Genomic DNA, 20384 nt, shown 5'->3' on the forward strand with positions numbered 1-20384 from the left:
CAAAAAATGAGAGAAAAAGCTTCTTTTCGAGTGGACAAGGAGAAACAGGATGAGACGAAGTATCACTGTCTAGAGAGAGAGATATATTTACAACAGTAGATAAAAAGTTTGAAAATATTAAAAAGACAGATAATTGTAAGTAGATGTGGTTTCAGCATGCAAAAAAACAATGTAACAGCTTTTCACCAGTGGTCACTGAAGTTACAACTTTGGTCACAGTGACAGCAATGCCACTTGTTGTGCTAGTACTGATACCAGTAGGGTTCCTAGTAGAAGGGCTCATAGTGGTAAAATATGGATCTGCGCAAAAAATAAAGGGTTTTAACATGTCACTAAAATTGATTCATCTTATCTTGAAGATGCGAGATGCCGAAATGTTAGAGAAGGCGAGAGAGAGAGAGAGAGATAATAGGGGAGGGGGAAAAAAAAAAAGAAAAATAATAATACCAGCTAAGGATTACTAACGTGAAATTGGGTACTATAAAATATTAAAAACAAAATATTACGATTTCAATGGAAAGTTGAACAAAAAAAAAAAAATGCATGCGTAAAAAAAAGTAAAACCCAAGTAGACCAAACTTAAGGGTTTTGGTAGATTTAAAAAACAAATATCAAATAGAAAACAACTTTCAAAAAGTTCATCCCATTATAGGAGAGGTGCAATGGCAGACTTGAATGGCTAAAAGCAAAAGGGCTTCTGTCTATACTGATAGAGATGACGTCTTGAGAACATTCATTGGTGTTTATAGAGAAATGTCTGTGAATGGGCATGTGTATATAATTATTGACATGTACATCAATGATGCGGATGTTACAGGGGACAGTAGACAGAAGGCTACCACATTTGGCAGGGGATCAGGAATTGCAAGCCCTAGAAGGAGCTATGCTACTAGAGATAGTGCTAACAGGACATAAGGTGCTTGGTCAACTCCAGCAGGATCACCCGAGTGAAGTATGTTTGATTTCTGAAAAACACCAAAACATCTAACAACCCCAGAAAACATCATTGATGATATATGTGTACAGGTGTATCACAGGATGATGTATGGAATATATATACATTTCAATATTGGACTTATATGTATATATAATAATAAATATCCATCATGAAATTCAAATAAATATTAAAAATGAAGAAAAAACATATTTTCTTACATCATTAACATTTGAATTTCAAACAAGTATAGTAAGTCCATTATTGAAAGATATTCAATGATTATTTCAATAAATCCTTTTAAATTTTAAATATTCTACTTTATAGATTTCTTATGATGTGAAATATGACAAAAAAAACTTTTTACTCCTAGTTAATCAGTTTGCATCTTTTCCATATTGAGTTTCTAAATTACAGTTTGTATCTTAAAACATTCCAATACATTCCCATTGCAATTTATATTGTGTGTGTGTGTATTAACAAGGATAACAATGGCTTCATGTAGGAAATTTTGTGAGATCCATGTAGTCTCATCCAACATGCATGCCAATAAGCAATATTCATAAGTGGAAATATTGAAAAATTAAGGAATTTCACTATAATGAGACCAATAGTAGCATTGATAATCCAAAAATAAATATATTTATCCAACAAATGCAGTGTTGAGCACTCAAAAGGCCATTGTCAATACAAGGTGAATGAGGGACCTCAAAGCTTCCCCCTTCTTGAAGTGTTCAGAGGTTAAAGTATGAAAGACTGGGCAGAAACAAATTTCTCGCTGTTGAAGAGGTACATAGCTACTCCACATTATATAATGGTGATTGGGAGTAATTAGGGTAGAGCTAGAACTGGGAGATAAAGGTGGTGGGGGCAGACAAGAAAGGAATGGTGGGGAGTTTGAGGTTGGAAGAATATATGGAGAATGAGGGATGATTAGAAAGGGCCGGAGATGAATGTAATGAATGGTAAACAAGGGTTGAGGTGTGGTTTATGATAAATATGAGTTGGAAGGTGGTGGAGAATAGATGGCTAAAGATTGGTTAGGGTCAAGGGGTGGATGTGAATAGTAAACAAGGGTAGATGAATGGTTGATAAACAGGAGTTGGAGAAAAGGTAAAAGAGAGTACATGATGACTGAGAGTCCAGAATAGTGATAATCGAATAGACATTGGGAGGATGAGAGAAAGCTGATGTGTGAATGGTGAGAGTGAGAGACATATGGTGAGTATGGTGATAAGGAAGGACATGTTAACAGGAAGTGGTTCAGGAAAGAAGGAGAGATAAGAAGGAGTAAAAAAGAATGATCAATGTAAAATCTAAGTAGAAAGAGGTAATGATAAAAATGGAAGATGGATGTCAAATGGAAGAAGTAGCTAGTAGAACGGATATAGATGAAATATGTCGTACTTCTCCCACCGTTTAATTATAGCAACAGAACACTGCAATCAATGGACAAAGGGAGGAATATTGATACAAAGAGGAACAGGTGGCAGGAAAGACATAAGGTAATTGGGCAGGGAGTCCAGTTTTGAATATATACATTATGCTCCAAGGACTTCAGATTCATTGAGACAGGAAGGCCTTCTTGAGCATCAGGGATTGCCAATCAACCAAGCCTTTGTCATTTCCTCTTTGAGACTAAGGCCCAAGATCAGCCTTTACTACTTTGTTCCAAGTTTTGCCAAATCATCCTCTGCCACGTTAAGCTATTGCGGTCTTCTTTATATGGATTTCCTCAGCCATATGTATACCAGCACACTATCTCCAAGCCTTTTAATGCCTAACCTTTCTCTCAACATATTAGGTTGAGGAAAAAAGGTTGTACGCCGTGTTAAAATAATGCATTTTTTAATATATACTTTTGTGGTGTGTGTGTGTGTGTTCATTCAGTTCATATCATGTTCAATGGTGACTCACTATGTTCGTCGAAAACACGCTTTGTTTCAACAAGACAATGCAAGCCACAGACCACCAGTAACAAGATTGAAGAATTGGACGGTGTTGAAGTTCTGCCGCATCCAGCCTATAGTCCAGACGTTGCTCCATCTGACTACAGTCTCTTCCGATCAATGCACCAATTTATGAAAGGTCGCTGATTTGAGTCATTCAATGAAGCTGAAGAAGTCTGTCAAGAATTTTTCAATTCAAAGCCAAGGCATTGGTACTTTAACCAAATCCAAAAGCTTGCAGATCGTTGGCAGAAGGTCATGGAAAATGGTCTTTATTTTGAAGAACAGTTGTTTTTGAATAAATGCTTGCATTAAAAAAAAATCACTATTTTAACACAGCACACAAATTTTTTCCCTCAACCTAATATTTATAATTTTCAGTTATGTACATGGCCATTGCATGTCCAGTGGAGAAATGCTAGCTTTATTTCTAATCACCACAAGTCTCCTGCAGTCTGGCCTCACATTTCACTACCTTGTAGCAAACCTGCCCATACACAAGCATTGTACAATTTGTTTCACAACCCTTTTTGCTACCAACTTATGTAACATATCTCTGAACTTTACTTCAGCCCGTTCTTATTCTAATAACTATATTTCCAGAACATCTTTCTCCACTGGTAATTAGATTACCTAGCAGCAGAAGCTATCTACTACCTCTAGGGGTCCTCCTGGACATTAGAGAAAATCTATTTCCCATACAGTCTTAGTGCTTATAGCTTCTGCACATCTGCTACATTCAAAGTTTACTTTCTCTGTTAACTTACCACAGAATCATTTTACCATTTTGCACTGGGTATACTGTGTGGAATTTCTACCAACCCCTTTTTGTACAAATTGAGTAAGGCCATTTCATCCCGCTCTACAAAATGCAACTTTTGCAATGTTTGGCCAAAGAAATAATTGCCATAAGAAGAATACAAACCAAAATGGCCATATCGACAATAATTATGGGTTTCTAAAAATAAAAGGTGTCATTACATTAAATACACAGAATTGTTTTCACAAAGCATCAAAATTCCAAGAAATTCTCTACAGTTTGGAAGAGCACAAATTATAGTCACAGAAAACATTAACTTTCTTTTTATTTCCAGAATTTATAAATACCGTGCTTATATGAAGGTGCACTATGCCTCATGTTTTTACTCATTTCTGTCAATGAACAGTGGCCATGCTGGAGCACTGCTTTGAAAGACTTAAACAAACTGACCTCCCCAGTACGTACTTTTTGGCTGGTACTTCAACGCTCTCTCTCACTGAATGCTAAATTACAAAGATGCAAACCAACACAGGCTGTCAAACAGTGGAGGTACAAACGCAATATATGTTTCCACGCAGTTTCTATCTACAAAATTCACTCACAAGGGCTGGGTTGGCCCAGGGATATAGCAGAAGACATTTATCCAAGGTACCAATCAGTGGGATTAAACCCATCATCATCATCATCGTTTAACATCTGCTTTCCATGCTAGCATGGGTTGGATGTATGACTGAGGGCTGGCGAACCAGATGGCTGCACCAGGCTCCAATCTTGATCTGACAGAGTTTCTACAGCTGGATGCCCTTCCTAACGCCAACAACTCCGAGAGTGTAGTGGGTGTTTTTTACGTGCCACTGGCATGGGGGCCAATCAGGCGGTACTGGCAATGACCTAACTCGAATCTTTTTACACATGCCACCAGCACAGGTGCCAGTAAGGCGACGTTGGTAACGATCACGCTCAAATGGTGCCCTTTTACGTGCCACTGGCACGGAAGCCTGTTGGCTGCTCTGGCAACGATCACGCTCGGATGGTGCTCTTGGCACCCTACTAGCACGGGCACAAGTACCAGTAATGTGACGCTGGTAACGATCACGCTCGAATGGTGCCTTTTTTAAGTGTGTGTACATAGTATTCTGAGCAAAAATGTTTGACAATTTTCTTCTGTTGACATTGCTATGCATCCAGCACTTCACTACAAGTTAATTTTGTTCTCTAGATACAATGAAGTGAAGGTCATTCACAGCTTCGTAAATGATCGAAGTTCAAGTGATCATTGGTACTGTCAGAAAAGGACAGGACACACTAAACAACATAATGTACTATAGTGTCTACACTACAACACCTAACTTCATAGTCCTACTAGATCAGGTTTGACCAAGAGCTAATCATCAACATTACAAGCACTGAATAATAAGCCTGCAGGGGACAAAATATGGAGGCAGGGCTTTACCAAATCAATTTGTTTTCAATACCATTATTACAAAATACCATATGTGTGTGTAGATTCATTCTTTTACTGGTTTAAGCCACTTGATTGCAGCCAGGCACCTTTAGTTGAACAATTCAACCCCAGGACTTATTCTTTGTAAACCTAGTACTTATTCTATCAGTCTCTTTTGCTGAACCGCTAAGTTACAGAGACGTAAACACATCAAAATCTGTTGCCAAGAGGTGTTGGGAGACAAACACACACATAGATATATGTACCTACATATATATATATATATATATATTATATGTATACAACAGGCTTCTTTCAGTCTACCAAATCCACTCGCGCAAGGATTTGGTCGGCCTGAGGCTAAAGTAGGAGACACTTGCCCAAGGTGCCACACAGTGGGACTGAACCCAGAACTATGTGGTTGGTAAACAAGCTCCTTACCACACTGCCACACCGTGCTAGATTTTTTAATTTTTTAAACCTTGAACCTCAAGACTCATAAGATCAATTTCCTGGTTTCCATGGTCTGTAAGTGACCAAGATCGGAACATTTCCCCACAACGGAATGCAGTTCAGTTGCAAGGTTCAAGACCAACAATATTTTGAAGTGAAGTGGACAAGTTGATTTCACTGATTCTAGTACTTGACATGTACTTTATTTTACCAACCCCGAAGAGATGAAAGGCAAAACTGACTCCAGTGGGATTTGAACACAATGTAAATAGCCAGAAGAAATGTTGCTAAGCATTTTGTTAGACATAACAATTCTGCCTGCTCTCTGCCTTAGGTGTAATATTGGCTTCAAATCTGGCACAAGGCCAGCAAGTTCGTGGGGAGGGGGGCAAGTTGATTACAACAGCCCCAAAAAGATGAAAAGCAAAGTCAACCTTGTGGAATTTGAACTTAGAATGTAAAGATGGATGAATTGCTACTAAGCATTTTACCTGGCATACTAATGATTTTGCCAGCTTGCCGTCTTGATGATGACGATAAAATTATCAATAATAATGATTTGAAAATCTGCCAGTTCACTACCTTAAGCGTGAGGTGTAACATTACATCTATTTCACATCATGAGAGGAAGATGTAACACAGCAGTCAGGGACATTTCACTTCTCTCACCAAGAAATTTTTTACCTCATGTTAAACATTTTCAGCAGAATTTGTTATTAAACAAATTTATTTCTTAACTGACTTATTTTCAGCAATTAAAAGAAAAATATTTCAATAACAAATTTCAAATTTTATAAATACAGGAAAATTAATCTAAAATCTTGGTTGTCATTAAATGTCAATTTAAAATATAAATCATTGTAGGTGAAAGTCAATATCTTCATTCTCTCGTGTTACCTCTAATATTTGAAATGCTTGAAATAGTCAAAACCTGACTCTAAAACCACATCAAGTACTCAATACAGCACAAGGTGAAGGACAAATAGACAAATAAAACCAGTAAAAATTGGATAATTTCAGACCCTCTGGTTTTGTCTATTTGTGCTTTCACCTTGTGCTGTATTGAATACAAGATGTGGTTTTAGAGTCGGGTTTTGACTGCTATTTCAAGCATGGTGATATCTCTTTGACGCCCTTATTTATAATGTTAATAATTATAATAACCTATATAGTTTTTCACTTTCATACTGTCGCTTGATTGCTTTTTAAAATAATGATCTTATCCTTATTTATATAGTAATATTTGAAATGCATTATTAGCATTAAAAAAAAAAAAAGCAAAAAAAAACCCAAAAAAACACAAGCATAAAACCATAAGGAAATGCTGACAAATACTTGTGCTGTTGTCAACAACTTCTGATTTTGGCACAAGGCCAGCAAATTTGAAGAGTGTGTGTGTGTGTGTGTGTGTCCATTACATCAACTCCAGTACTTGACAGGTACTTATTTTAACAATCTTGGAACGATCATAGGTAAAAGCGACCGTGGCAGAATTTGAACTTTAAGCACCAGAAGAAATGCTCAGCATTTTGTCCAGCATGCTAACGATTCTGCCAGCTTGCCACCTTAAATCACTAAAATTTATAATGAATGATTAAAAAACAGCTCAATTCAGCCATATGATGGTTATTTGCTGGTTTTGAAACATGCCTCCATCTTAGACGGAAACTAATGTACAATAGACAATAAAATCACAGTGAACAAATTGAAGATTTATTTTGAGAGAAAAACCATTCAATTTATATAGGCTTTAAAAAGAAAAAAATTCCATTATATCTGAAAATTGTAATGACCAATCAGTATATATATACATATATAAATATATATATATGTATTTCAATTTTGACATGCTTAAACTAAAGTTTTATTCTAAACGTTACTTGTAACCTCCTTCCTTACTGTGCAACAAATCATATTAAAATAGAAAGATTATTAGGTTTTGAAAGAGAAAAATATATTAATTTATGGAAAAGTTTTGTCAATTCAAAAGCTATAAATGAAAATTAGTACAAAAAGACTTAATGGCAAGATTAAAAAAAAAAAAGAAAAGAAAAAAGAAAAAAAGAATCACTTATGGATTTCGATGGTTCTTCAGGATCTAAATTATTTTCTGAAAGGAAAAATGTAACTTGCAAATCACTAGTAAACAAAACAACACACAAATCAAATTTAAAAAATGCTGGAACAATTAGATAAGATCAAACAATGACCAAGTCAAATAGATAACATGTTAACTCCATCTTATAGTAGTAGTAGTAGTAATAATAGTATTGATTAGTTTCAGAGACATGATTGAAAACTGTTGAAACTGCAAATGTCTAAAATTAAACTCATTTTCACATTGATTATTAGGAAACTATTTTAAGAAAGATCAGTAATAGCTGTACATTGATTGAGATACTGTGGTGTGAAATAAGAGAGAAGGAGGTAACTTAAGGGCAGAGAAGGACAAAAAGTCAAACAGCTTCTCAAAATAGTTAATTTATGAAAGAATTTTCAGAACCACAGAAGTTAATACTGTAGTTACAATTAACGACTTTAGAGAGAGAGAGAGAGAGAGAGAGAAAGCAATTTTTCTACAGTTGAAATAAGCTTAACAAGGCATTAAGAAAACCAATTTTCTCCCAACTGGATAAATAAAGATCAGCAGGTGGTACTCGGAGATATTATGTGTCAGACACATACCCTATCTCTATAGAGGGGTAGGGTGTCTATGAGGTAGAAAACTAAAAAGAAGCCAACAAAGTGAGGTTCCCCCCACAACCGACTGCTTCTGTTTCTTAACAGAGAAGGTGGGGGGTTCCAAAAGCACAGGTAACTATGGAAAAAAACAAGGTAGAAAAAAGAATGAGCGTCAGTTGGTAATGCTGTGAAAAAGAGATTATATATTGCTTGGGTGTAAAATTGCAATATTGCATGAATGCCGACAATGAGGGGAAAAGTAGAAATAAAAGAGGAGAATACACACTATGGAATGCGTACTGCTAGTGGGGTGGAACAAAGGAACATAAAAGGAGCTGGGGAAAAGACAATTAGACTTTTTAGAGAGAGATGGAAGAAATGGTGATAGTTGATGCCTTGAGGATGAATTTCATGTAGAAGGTAACAGAAGACTGCAAAAAGTCATCCCAAAATGAGCATAAAATGGTGATGAGGAATGTTATTAAAAACATGTTATTACAGTTATGATTAGCTTACAAGTATTTCAGGATACTAAATGTTGAAATGAGGGCCTTAACTTGGAGCAAAGTTCGTAAGGAAAGAAATCAGAGGTAGAGGAATACAAGGAAGCTGGTGTGAGTGTTCTTGGTAACAGAAGTAGATACAACTGAAAATTAAATATTTTAATGGCTAACTTACCAAAAAAATGACTATAGTCACTTATTTGATAAGTGCTAAGTAAATATATTCCTACATGAAGTCTATAAAGTAGGAAAAGTGGTGTATGAAGACAAAGAACTAGTTCCAGAATTAAGACAGTTTGATAAGGCTAGAAAGGTTTTTGATTTGGAAGAGAAATAAATGTAATTTTATTAAAACAAAGAAACTAGAGAGGAATCACAGATTTTAGCCTTCAGCATCTTACCTACCTTTCAGCTGGAAATTGGAAAAAAAAATTTCTTAATTCAATGTATAAATATGAAAATGTATTGCAATGATGATGGATTATAGAATAAACGATCCAAGAATAATGAAATGAAACCTTATGATGTGAATGGATTGGCTCATCAAAAATCAATAATGAAAATTAACAGACAGTAATTGACACACACGCACATATACAGAGAATTTCAATAGCAGAGAATTCAGAAATATAAAGCAATGAAAAGTGTGAGCTTCTAGTCAGTTAACAAAATGGGAGAAGAGAAAGAGCAAAACACACTCACACACACCATGCAATAAAAGGTTTGTTAAACCAGAAATTGAAAAACCTCCCTTTGCACTCCTACACTAAATATTTCAAGCTTATTAAGATATTAAAATTCTGACTGCCCACATGATAGCAATTTTTTGTTTGTTTATTTAATTTTTTTTAGTTTTTAAAATAGACTAGTTAAAAAATTTTTTTTTTCATAACGAAGATCTTCGGAAGGGACCTATTTAGTAGGTGGGAATCAATGAGTATTGAGTGGAAAAGGTTAACAGAAAAATATGAACAATTACTGGAACTGTTTTAAGCAGATCAATCAATAGGTTTGAGAGCGTGTTAGTAGCAGAGCAGTTTTATAGAGCAAAATAAAGATTCTCTTGCGGCAGATACTTAGCAGTCTCAGAATTTTGTGAGAAAATATATACACCATCTGCATTGCAGAACTATTTAACAACACACTAAGTTGTTAAATTCACTTCCATGATGTGTCAAAATTTGATTGATATATATATATAACACTATTCTACATTTGGCTATAAAAGTAATGCAAAAAGAGCTCAATACACTTGAAAGAGCTTAATCTTAAAGCAGAACAGAGATCATCAGTTCTGAACAAATATGTATGTGCACACGAAACTATTGGAGCTAGATACGTTCCCGTTACAGCACCCAAAAATATAATCTAACTACATAGATCAGTCAAAGCTCATCATTAAAAGAACCAAATAAGCTTCCGTCAACTACTGAAATATACTGATATTTCTAAAACCACATTAACCCTTTCGTTACTGTATTTATTTTGAGATGCTCTGTGTTTCTTTCAATTATTTTAGATGTAACAAAAAGTTTAGTAAAATAACTTCGTTATCATTAAAGCTAGTGTTAGGAACATAAATTGTGACTAAGGTTTGCTGGAAGATTTTAATTCAAAACTTATGAAAACAAGACATTTGTACTACAGAGCCAGAGTCAGTTTTTCAGCCAGGGTGGTATCAAAAGGGTTAAGAATTGTTTCTCTATTATATATTTTAACCCTTTCATTACTGTATTTATTTTGAGAAGCTCTGTGTTTCTCTCAATTACTTTAAATATAACAAAGAATTTAGTAAAATAACTTAGTTATCATTAAGCTAGTGATAGGAACATAAATTGTGACTAAGGTTTGGTGGAAGATTTTAATTCAAAATTTATGAAAACAAGACATTTGTACTAGAGATCCAGAGGCGGTTTCAGCCGGGTTGGTAACAAAAGGGTTAATCAACTACAACAATAATATGCATGATTTTTGCTATGGGTAAGTTTTGCTGTCTAATACTGGGAAGAAAATATATTCAAAACTGTTGAATAACTTGATAATTTAAAAAAGAATTTAAATTACACCTTTTGGTGTTAACTCAACTACATTGAAATTTTTTTTTTTTTATTATCCTGACTGTTTAAACCGGTCATATATGGCCCAAATACTCTACCTGTATTGTGTTCAAACTGGCCAGATCCAGCCTCTTACACCTACCCGACAATGTTATTCTAAAAATTAACAGTCACATCATTGAAATCTCAAAGCTACAAGATAATGCATGATTAAATCAAAACAATGTGAACAAACAAGCATCACATTTGACAGAGCACCTCTGCATAGTTACTTGACCTGCTAAAAAATGCAAGCAAACCTCCTTCAAACTTACTCTCTACTATCTTCAGAAAGTAGAGAGACATTAGACAATGTAGTCCTAGATAAGCAACATGCAAGTGAAAAGGTTGGTCATGGTCGGAACACCCTTGATCATAGGCCTACTCACTCAGGGCTAAACAACAACTAGTTCTCATCTATGTTTTTGTATTTGTGGCGTTAGGACGGGCATCCAGCCGTAGAAACATTGCCAGATCAAACTGGGCCTGGTGCAGCCTTCTGGCTTCCCAGACCCCAGTTGAACCGTCCAACCCATGCTAGCAAGGAAAGCGGACGCTAAACGATGATGATGATGATAATAAGTTTAGAAGATAGAGGTATGAATTACATTTAGAGCTGAAGTGATAAGGAGCAAATATTTTCAACACGAGCTTAATATCTATCTATAGACATATACACACACTTTCAAATTCAATGCATACATATAACAGTGCAACAAATATTAATGCATGCAGTGAATACAGTCAACTTTAGGACTGATTGTTCCTATATACACAAATATAACATTCAGCTGACAACAACGTTTAAAATCAATATTCTTTATTGTCTTTATAGTTGATGTGTGTGTGTGTGTGTGTATAATACATACATACTTACACATATGTATACATACAAACATGCATGCAGACAGACACACAAAAATTGGATGAAGACATGGAATTTAAATCTTTAGTTTTTTTAATATTAATTCTGACTGATGTAGTGTCTACACAAAACAAGAGAGAGAGAAAGAGATAGATAGAATGTGTGTTAAACTATTAGTTTATTTAGATCTATCTTTATCATATACACAGGGTGCGGTGAACAAACTGTCATCAAAATTACGCAAAGATGAAAATAACACCGACATCTCATTTTTTACTAAAATTACATAAAAATATCTTGAAATATTCAATAAAATTGCCATTGGCTTCGACCACAGCATCCAGACAACTTCAGCATCTCCTGCAACTCTTCCGGACAGTCTCCTTGTTTAAGTTGGTGAATGCTGCCGTAATCCTTGCCTTCAATTCAAAGGAGTTTTGTTGGTCTCTTACTCAACTGCACCCCACACATAATAATCAAGGGGGATTGCAGTCTGGGGAGTTAGGTGGCCAGATGTTAGGGGTGAGGTGGTCGCAGAAATTGTCTGACACCATGACTGGGTCCTCCTGCTTGTATGGCATGGTGAAGAGTCCTATTGCCAGACATAGGGTCTTCCAGCAGCCACCCTCTTGACCCAAGGTAGCACTACCTCCTCCAGGCACTTGATGTAGACCTCCGTGTTGAGTCTGAGGCTATGTGGGAAGATGAATGGAGGCATAACATCGCCATCACTAGTGATCTCTCCAAACATCATGATGTTGACTGGATGTTTGATTTTTATCGCTCTCGGTACATGTCCTCAGATTGACACCCAAACACTGAAATGTTCGTATTGGAGCTTCCAGCGTGAATGCCAAGCAGTGCAGCATGTTGTTTCCAAATTTCTGGCAATGCGAACTGCGCTGTGGTGCCGTTTTTCTCACAGACGATGCCCAACTGACCCTACTATACTGTGTAGTCAACAAAATCATAAACAATGCGCCTGCACGAAATTAAGAGTATAAAATGGCAACAATTTACCCATCGCACCCTGTATATACATGTACATAAAAATGAAAGCTATCTGGCAGACTTTTACAAAAAAAGAAGAGAAAATTCTTTCTTTAATAAAAGAAATTGTAACTTTTTATCCAACTGATAAGAGAAACAGTTTGCAAATAACTACTAACATAACCAGAGACAATGTTATCAAGTTTTCTTGTCAATAAAGATTGACTAATGCATTTTCGTTGTCTTAATCCTACAGAAGGATTTACTCCACATAAGCTCTTAAAAAAGGGATGGGGACTTAAACAACAAGAAATCAATAATTTCTTTTTTCCAAAGTAGATATTGGCCTAATGTAAAAACAGCTTTTTCTTACCCTACCCTCAATGAAGGGTAGGAACCAAAAACACTTTCCACCCATCATTGCCATTCTATAAACTCACCAGGTCACCATATTATACAATTATTCTGGAAGTAATTGGGACAATATTCCAGAAGTTGTTTTAGGTCTTTAAAAAAGGAAATTGACATAATGTATCCAGGTCCTTGAAGAGAAGGAATAAAATCTTAATTTAAGTATATTCTAAAACTTTCAATTTAAAATGAAGGATAAATTCACCAAAAATATAAATGTATTTATTACTTGCAAATTTGTCATGGAAAACTGAAGTGAAAAGATGGAGGAAAGCTAGAAAAATTCTTCATATGATATATTCAGAGAAAAAGAAGCTTATGAAGTGGATTAATGAGTTAAGAAGCAGAATTAATTAGGAACATGCTGCCTCGTTTTGAAAGTGAAATATTTATAACAATGACCAAACCAAAAGAGGTTTGAAACATTTCTCTCTCAAAATTTAAATGAAAATAAAAGAAAAGACTGAAGATGAGCAAATATAGATGAATGAATAAATGAATGAATAAATGAATGAATGAATGAATGGATGGATGACCGACAAGACTCGCCATCTGCAATGTTTGGCAGTCGTTAAGGGACAAAGGAACAGTTCCCATTACAGTTATTGCAAACTAACCTTTGGTTGTAGCCTTGTAAATATTAGTTTTCGGGTTTGATGCTGTGCCAGCAGGTGATGGATCTGAAATGATTGATGAGCCAGGGGCATCTTTATTTCATTTATGATTGGAGAGATCAGAGTGAAGATGACACATATACTAGTCGACAGTGTACAAAGTAGAGTTGAAATATTGCAGAACCAAAGTGAATTGTTGTCAGTGGACAGTAATGAAATGACGATGAATGAACACTTTACATAATGAATAGTTGTTATTGTAAGCAATGGACAGCAGGATAATTAATTAGCAGAAATAATTAGCTATAAAATATTTTATTTAAACCCTAAACAAACAAATATGAAATTTGGCTTAAAAGTTTAAAATCTGATAATGGTTTATAATTAGGTTATCTAAGTGAAGATTTTTTTTTTTTCTATAATCTTTCCAGGTATAGTTATGACCATTATTAAAAAACAAATATTTTACCATCACATTTTAATATGATTATTGAACAGAGAATGGAAACACAGAACAACACTAATGTCATCATGGAATAACTAATACCAAAACAAGATTATAAAACAAACTGCTTCAATTAACCACACTTCTCACTATGACACACACACACACACACACACACACACACAACACAAAGATATTGAGACAAAAGTGAAATATGAAAGAAAAGTCATTGGAGAAGAAATGCCAACATAAAAATATGTAAAAAAAAACAAAACATTTGAATAAATGAATAGTCACTGGATGCTGTCACAAGATGATACATTCAAGATGTTTATGTATTTGTTTCTAAGAAGCTTCACCAAAACACCATCATTGTTGGTTAACACAGCATTAGAACTGATGAAACAGTTGAAAAACTGTCAACAAAACAGTAAAGAATCTACTGTTCAAAGAGGTTAGGAATTTTGATTTCCGTGGTACTATGTAGAAGACTATGAAAACGTTATATACTAGACTATGTACAAGACAAAGAAAGATTGTTATATAAACTGGGATCTCATGCAAGAGACTTAAAAATTCTTAGTTTGACAAAATGATATATATAGTATGAATGAACAAGGGATGATCCATGCAATGTGATATAATGGAGGTGTAAGTTCAAAATTATGATGAACATTGTAAAGAAGCCGGTCTATCTCACCATGTTGAGAAGCGTGTATTACAAACTTCTGATTTTACAAGTGCGTAATGAATTTAAATAAGCAGCAAATAACCAAATGCATACATAGGAAATCAGACAAGAAGCTGAAATGGTTAGAGTTCATGTAATGCCACTGAACTGTTTCATATAGTGCAGGTATATTGAAATGATTTAGTGATTGCAATCACATCTACACTTCTCTACCATCATGTGGCATCTGTAACAAGTGGGGTCTGTACATGTATTTTAAAGAGCCTCAACTTCAATGTCAAGTCACACTAAGTTTACTGTGAAGTTTATGTTAAGAGGACAAATGTTTGTGGAAGACACACACTAGTAATATTAACCAAATAACCAAAAAGAAGATCACTTTTACATTTATTGTATATCAAAAATAAAATGCTTCACTAAGTGCTACATGTTCTGCTGATGCCGTTCAGTACCATCTATCTGACGAAAAGGTACAACTGTTTAAATAAGGGATAATAGTTCAACCTGTTAGAAACAACAGCAAAATCTCCCTTAAATCACATCCCCAATGTTGTTGCAATAGAAAAACAAAAATCCATTAAAATGTTTCTGAAAACAGTCCTCTGGACATTACATAATCCAAGACACTAATATCTGAAATAACTCTGATCATAGGTTGATTTACTCTAGCAGTTATCTGGAGCAAAATATGATTAAATTGTTAGGCCAGTTGCTATGATTTTGCACATTCAGGCATGCAAATTGCAAGAAAGTTCAGTTTTACTTTAAGCAGTCAAGTGGAGTCTATTGCAAGTGATGGGAAAGAATTACTCAAGAGGATTCCTTAAAAAAGTAAAAAATTTTTTTAAAAAAAGTCCTTTCTTGGAGCCAGTAGTAGAGGAGACAATAACAAGAATTATATATCTAGAAAAAAAGGTTAAGTATAGAAACATTTAGCAATACATAAACACACAGAGAAAGAAAGGAGGAAAGATTTAAAAAAAAAAAAAAGATTAAACTAATAAATACATAAAATACACGTTTCTATTGCTGTAAAATGAAAAATATTTTTTTAAAAATTCAGTGATTCCAATTTAGCTGTTAAATAAAACTGAAAAATGTTAAAAACTTTTTATGCATTTAGCTTAAAATCTCCCCCAGTAAATATTGAGCACCACCAGTTCTAGGTATTTCTGGTGCTTCATATTAGTAACAACAGCCAAATTATGTAGAGTGCTTAAAGCAAATTTAGATGAACAAGGTGGTTGGAGAGGTAGATTATCTGGGGTTTTTCTAAGGTGCACAATGAGCTTACCATATTCATCTACATATTCGTCTGGGTATTCTGCAGAGTAAAAATATACAAACAAGTGTATTTCTAAAATAAATTGTAGACTTCAGTCAATCAATTGGGTTGTTTAGAAATAGTGGGAATAAAATGAAAACTATATTTAATGAAAAAAACTTTGGAATTAAGTATGCCACCTTAAATTTAAATTTAAATATAATTATTGGAGTGTCAATAAGAATGGGTTCATTTAAAGAGAAAAAAAATAATGAAACAAATAAGACAACATTTAGTAGAACACATAACACAAGCAATAATGACATGGTTTGAAGTAAGAGTAAGCAGCAGTGAAAAAATTTCTAATTAATATTCATCGTTAAAAAAAAAAAGGACAATTCCACACAGTATGCAAAACAAGATTCACTTAAGCAAAATAGATTTTTTTCTTTTTTTATATATACATATATATATATATATATATATATATATATATATATATATATATATACATGCAATTGAGAGATATTTACTTCTGGACCAATCAGAAGAACAAAAATGTGATTAAAAAACTATCTATTTTTTAATTAGAAATTTGAATATATAAAAAAAAAAAAATGTGTGACGATTCAGGTTAAATCTGATTATATAAGAAATTGCGCAAATTAAAAATTATTCTAAAGTTTACTCTATAAAAAGAACAAAGCTGTTATTTAAAATTCAGTAAAGAAATTATCTAAATAAACAGCAAGTCATTAAGTCTAATAATCTTATTAGGCTTAACACAAAGCTCAACGGGCCATGATCTTGCCCAGATAGATGCATTTAATTTATGGCCGTTTGTTGGGGTCTAATGTCACTCAAACACTCCAATACCCCCCACATCCACCCCACTAGAATGCAAGAGGACTAATAGCTCAACTAATGACTTTTCAGATGATGTAAAATTTGCCACCATTGTATACTAAGAAGATATTCTAACTATTTTGTGCATGGTAGTCACATTTTCATGAAATGTGCTCGGCAGTTCTTGCTATGTAAGTGCAAATCCCAGCGTTTTATGGGTTAATTAAAAACCAATTCTAATATGCTTTTTGTTAATTATTTAGGTAATACTGAAAATATGCAAGAGTTCTACTTTAGTTCCATAATTTTTGTGTCCCTGAAGCCATTCCTACAGAAAGGATAAATATTTATAGAATAAGGTAAATTTTTTAATAAAAATGAGCTGAGTGGCTGTGTGGTAAGTAGCTTGCTAACCAACCACATGGTTCCGGGTTCAGTCCCACGGCGTGGCATCTTGGGCAAGTGTCTTCTGCTATAGCCCCGGGCCGACCAATGCCTTGTGAGTGGATTTGGTAGACGGAAACTGAAAGAAGCCTGTCGTATATATGTATGTGTGTGTGTTTGTGTGTCTGTCCTCCTAGCATTGCTTGACAACCGGTGCTGGTGTGTTTGCGTCCCCGTCACTTAGTGGTTCGGCAAAAGAGACCGATAGAATAAGTACTGGGCTTACAAAGAATAAGTCCCGGGGTCGATTTGCTCGACTGAAGGCGGTGCTCCAGCATGGCCGCAGTCAAATGACTGAAAAGAGATAGATATAAAGATACCTAGTTGAGATATTAATAAACAGAACCTCGAAATGCAATTCAAGGAGTAGTGCTCTCATCAGTTTTCCACTATCTACAATGGACTTATTGATATATTTTGAAGCTTTAATCTGCAAAGCTGATTCACTTAAAACAAATCATTCTCTTTGCTTTCCAACAGGTTTGAAAACTGCTCATAGACACTGTGACAGGACAAACAAGATCACAATATACTAGAAAAAGCTATTTTGATATCTATCAGTTTATCTACAAAAACAATTGGGAACCGAAGACAGTGACTAGAGTTTAAATTCTTCTAAATAAGAATCGTGCCCAAACATCAAGGACTGACTCTGAAAAAATGGTTAGGCATTGACTGACAATCACAGTGTCTTCAATGGACCTCATACCCTACATTCCACCATTGGCTAAGCAATAGAGAGTTCATGTGATTTCAGGATATGTCAACTCTATATTCCATCACTGACATACCAACCAACCTAGACAAGGCTGACATTTGACTAACAGCAAAGCAAGATAGAATACCATCAACGGAGCACCAAATTAGCTTAAAATTTTAGAAGGAGGAGATTATGTTTATAGTTAAACAATTCGAATACATAATCATGCCTGCCAGCTAGCAGCAGCAACAACCACCTTTAATATTACTGTATTAGATGTAAAGTTCCTTTAAAACTGTTATTAAATATCAACTGATCGACCATTTAAATGATAGACGATAATTCTTTCCATGATAGACCCGATTGTCTTTCTTTTTTCTTTGAGTGTGAGGTTTATTACTTCAACTCCAGTCCTCGAATGGTTTTATTTTATCAATACTACCAGAAAGATGAAAGGCAAAGTTGATCTGAGCGAGATGTGAACTCAAAATCTAAAGAGCCAGAAGAAATACCGCTATGCATTCTGTCATTTCAGTCCACTTCCTTAATAATAATAATAATAATAATAATAATAATGATGATGATGATAATGTATAAATAAATAAAATGCCCAAAAGACCTTTGAGAGAAGAGAAATAGATTAAAAGTACAACATTTGATAAAAAAAATTAAGGAGAATATATAAACCAACAATAAATCTTTATATTTTTTTTCAGGTACCAGAAGGAAATGCCTGCAGGAATAAGTGCTCATTAAATTTAGCAAGAGAGGTAAAGAATGGCTTGAAGAAGAATTTATAATTCCCTCAATTGTGTTATAGTTCTTACCAGATTCTTCAATACTATCAGGTGAATCTATATGAATATGAAAAAAAAGTGGGAACAATTTCATTTTTAAATTTGATAAACAGCTAAAAATATATTTCTTAGTTACTGTGTTGTAGTACTAATTTTTCTGTTTTTTTCTTTTTTTTTCTTAATTCTTTTTACACTAAAAATAGGAAGTATCAAATGCCTAAAATACATGCTACATATATCATACATATACATGCAAAAACAATTTTTCAACGCTGAAATTATTAAATCTATTTTTAATGAAAATCTTATTTGTGTACTTCAAATCCAAAACATTAACATCACACAGCTCAAAAATCAAATCCAATTGTAAAACTAAACAGAACATTTTACAAATACAGTAATTTAAATAACATAACATAACATTAAATAACAGAAAATAATACTTGGGTGATGATGAAATAAAAACTGTGTTGGAATCTAATGTCAAATATTCAGTTTTATAAGTTCATGCAACAAACAGGAGATAACTATTTTATATATAACCTTTTTAACAACATTTCCAGCAAAAGACAATGGGAGGGAAACTAACACATTTAACCAATATTATGAGGAAATAAAAAGGTAAAACTTACGTTTTTTTGTCACAATAATCACAGGTCGTGGAGCTGAACCTCCAACTTTATTAACAGCTACAACTTGTACCTCGTAGTGTGTATCAGCTTTTAAGTTTGTAAGTAATGCAGAGGTCTTTCCTTCAACAGTCCTTGTCATATAGTCTCCATTTTCCTTACTGTTGTCAACTGCCCAGGGCTCTTTTTCTGTTATATGAACCTGTGTATGTCAAAGGTAAAAAAAAAAAAAAAAAAAAAAAAAAAGTTTGCAAGGTTCAGATATCGCCACTTGCCAAGGGAACAAAAAAAAAAAAAGTACAAAGAAAATTGTAAGAAGGGTTCATGGAAATTTTCAAAACACATCCATAGGCGCAGGAGTGGCTGTGTGGTAAGTAGCTTGCTTACAAACCACATGGTTCCGGGTTCAGTTCCACTGCGTGGCACCTTGGGTATGTGTCTTCTACTACAGCCTCGGGCCAACCAAAGCCTTGTGAGTGGATTTTGGTAGACGGAAACTGAAAGAAGCCCGTCGTATATATGTACATATATATATGTGTGCGTGTTTGTGTGTCTGTATTTGTCCCCCAGCATTGCTTGACAACCAATGCTAGTGTGTTTATGTCCCCGTCACTTAGCGGTTCGGCAAAAGAGACCGATAGAATAAGTATTGGGCTTACAAGGAATAAGTCCCGGGGTCGAGTTGCTCGATTAAAGGCGGTGCTCCAGCATGGCCGCAGTCAAATGACTGAAACAAGTAAAAGAGTAAGAGTAAATCAAAAGATACTGTCGAACTACCTGCATCAAGAACTACAAAACAAAAAAGTAAAAATGCTACAACATTACACCCTTTTGATATCCACCCTTCCTGAGGCCACCCCAGTTTCT

General features: G+C 34.5%; 1 protein-coding gene across 13 annotated transcripts in view; it reads right to left on the reverse strand.

Annotated features, from left to right (window-relative positions):
- LOC115221317 (neural cell adhesion molecule 2) overlaps positions 1–20384 on the reverse strand; it is a 173308-nt gene that overhangs the window by 71020 nt on the left and 81904 nt on the right. For 3 of the 13 annotated variants that reach the window (XM_036511040.1, XM_036511041.1, XM_036511044.1), the window contains 4 exons: positions 19521–19719; positions 18919–18945; positions 13705–13767; positions 7612–7650 (listed from right to left, as the gene is read on the reverse strand). In XM_036511040.1, the coding sequence (XP_036366933.1) occupies positions 7612–7650; positions 13705–13767; positions 18919–18945; positions 19521–19719 (328 nt within the window). Of the gene's footprint in view, positions 1–186; positions 301–7611; positions 7651–13704; positions 13768–16131; positions 16162–18918; positions 18946–19520; positions 19720–20384 lie in introns of all 13 variants that reach the window. The other 10 variants (XM_029791479.2, XM_029791483.2, XM_036511045.1 and 7 more) reach the window with 8 other exon arrangements.

This window comes from Octopus sinensis, linkage group LG18 (assembly GCF_006345805.1).
Source record: "Octopus sinensis linkage group LG18, ASM634580v1, whole genome shotgun sequence".
NCBI lineage: Eukaryota > Metazoa > Mollusca > Cephalopoda > Octopoda > Octopodidae > Octopus > Octopus sinensis.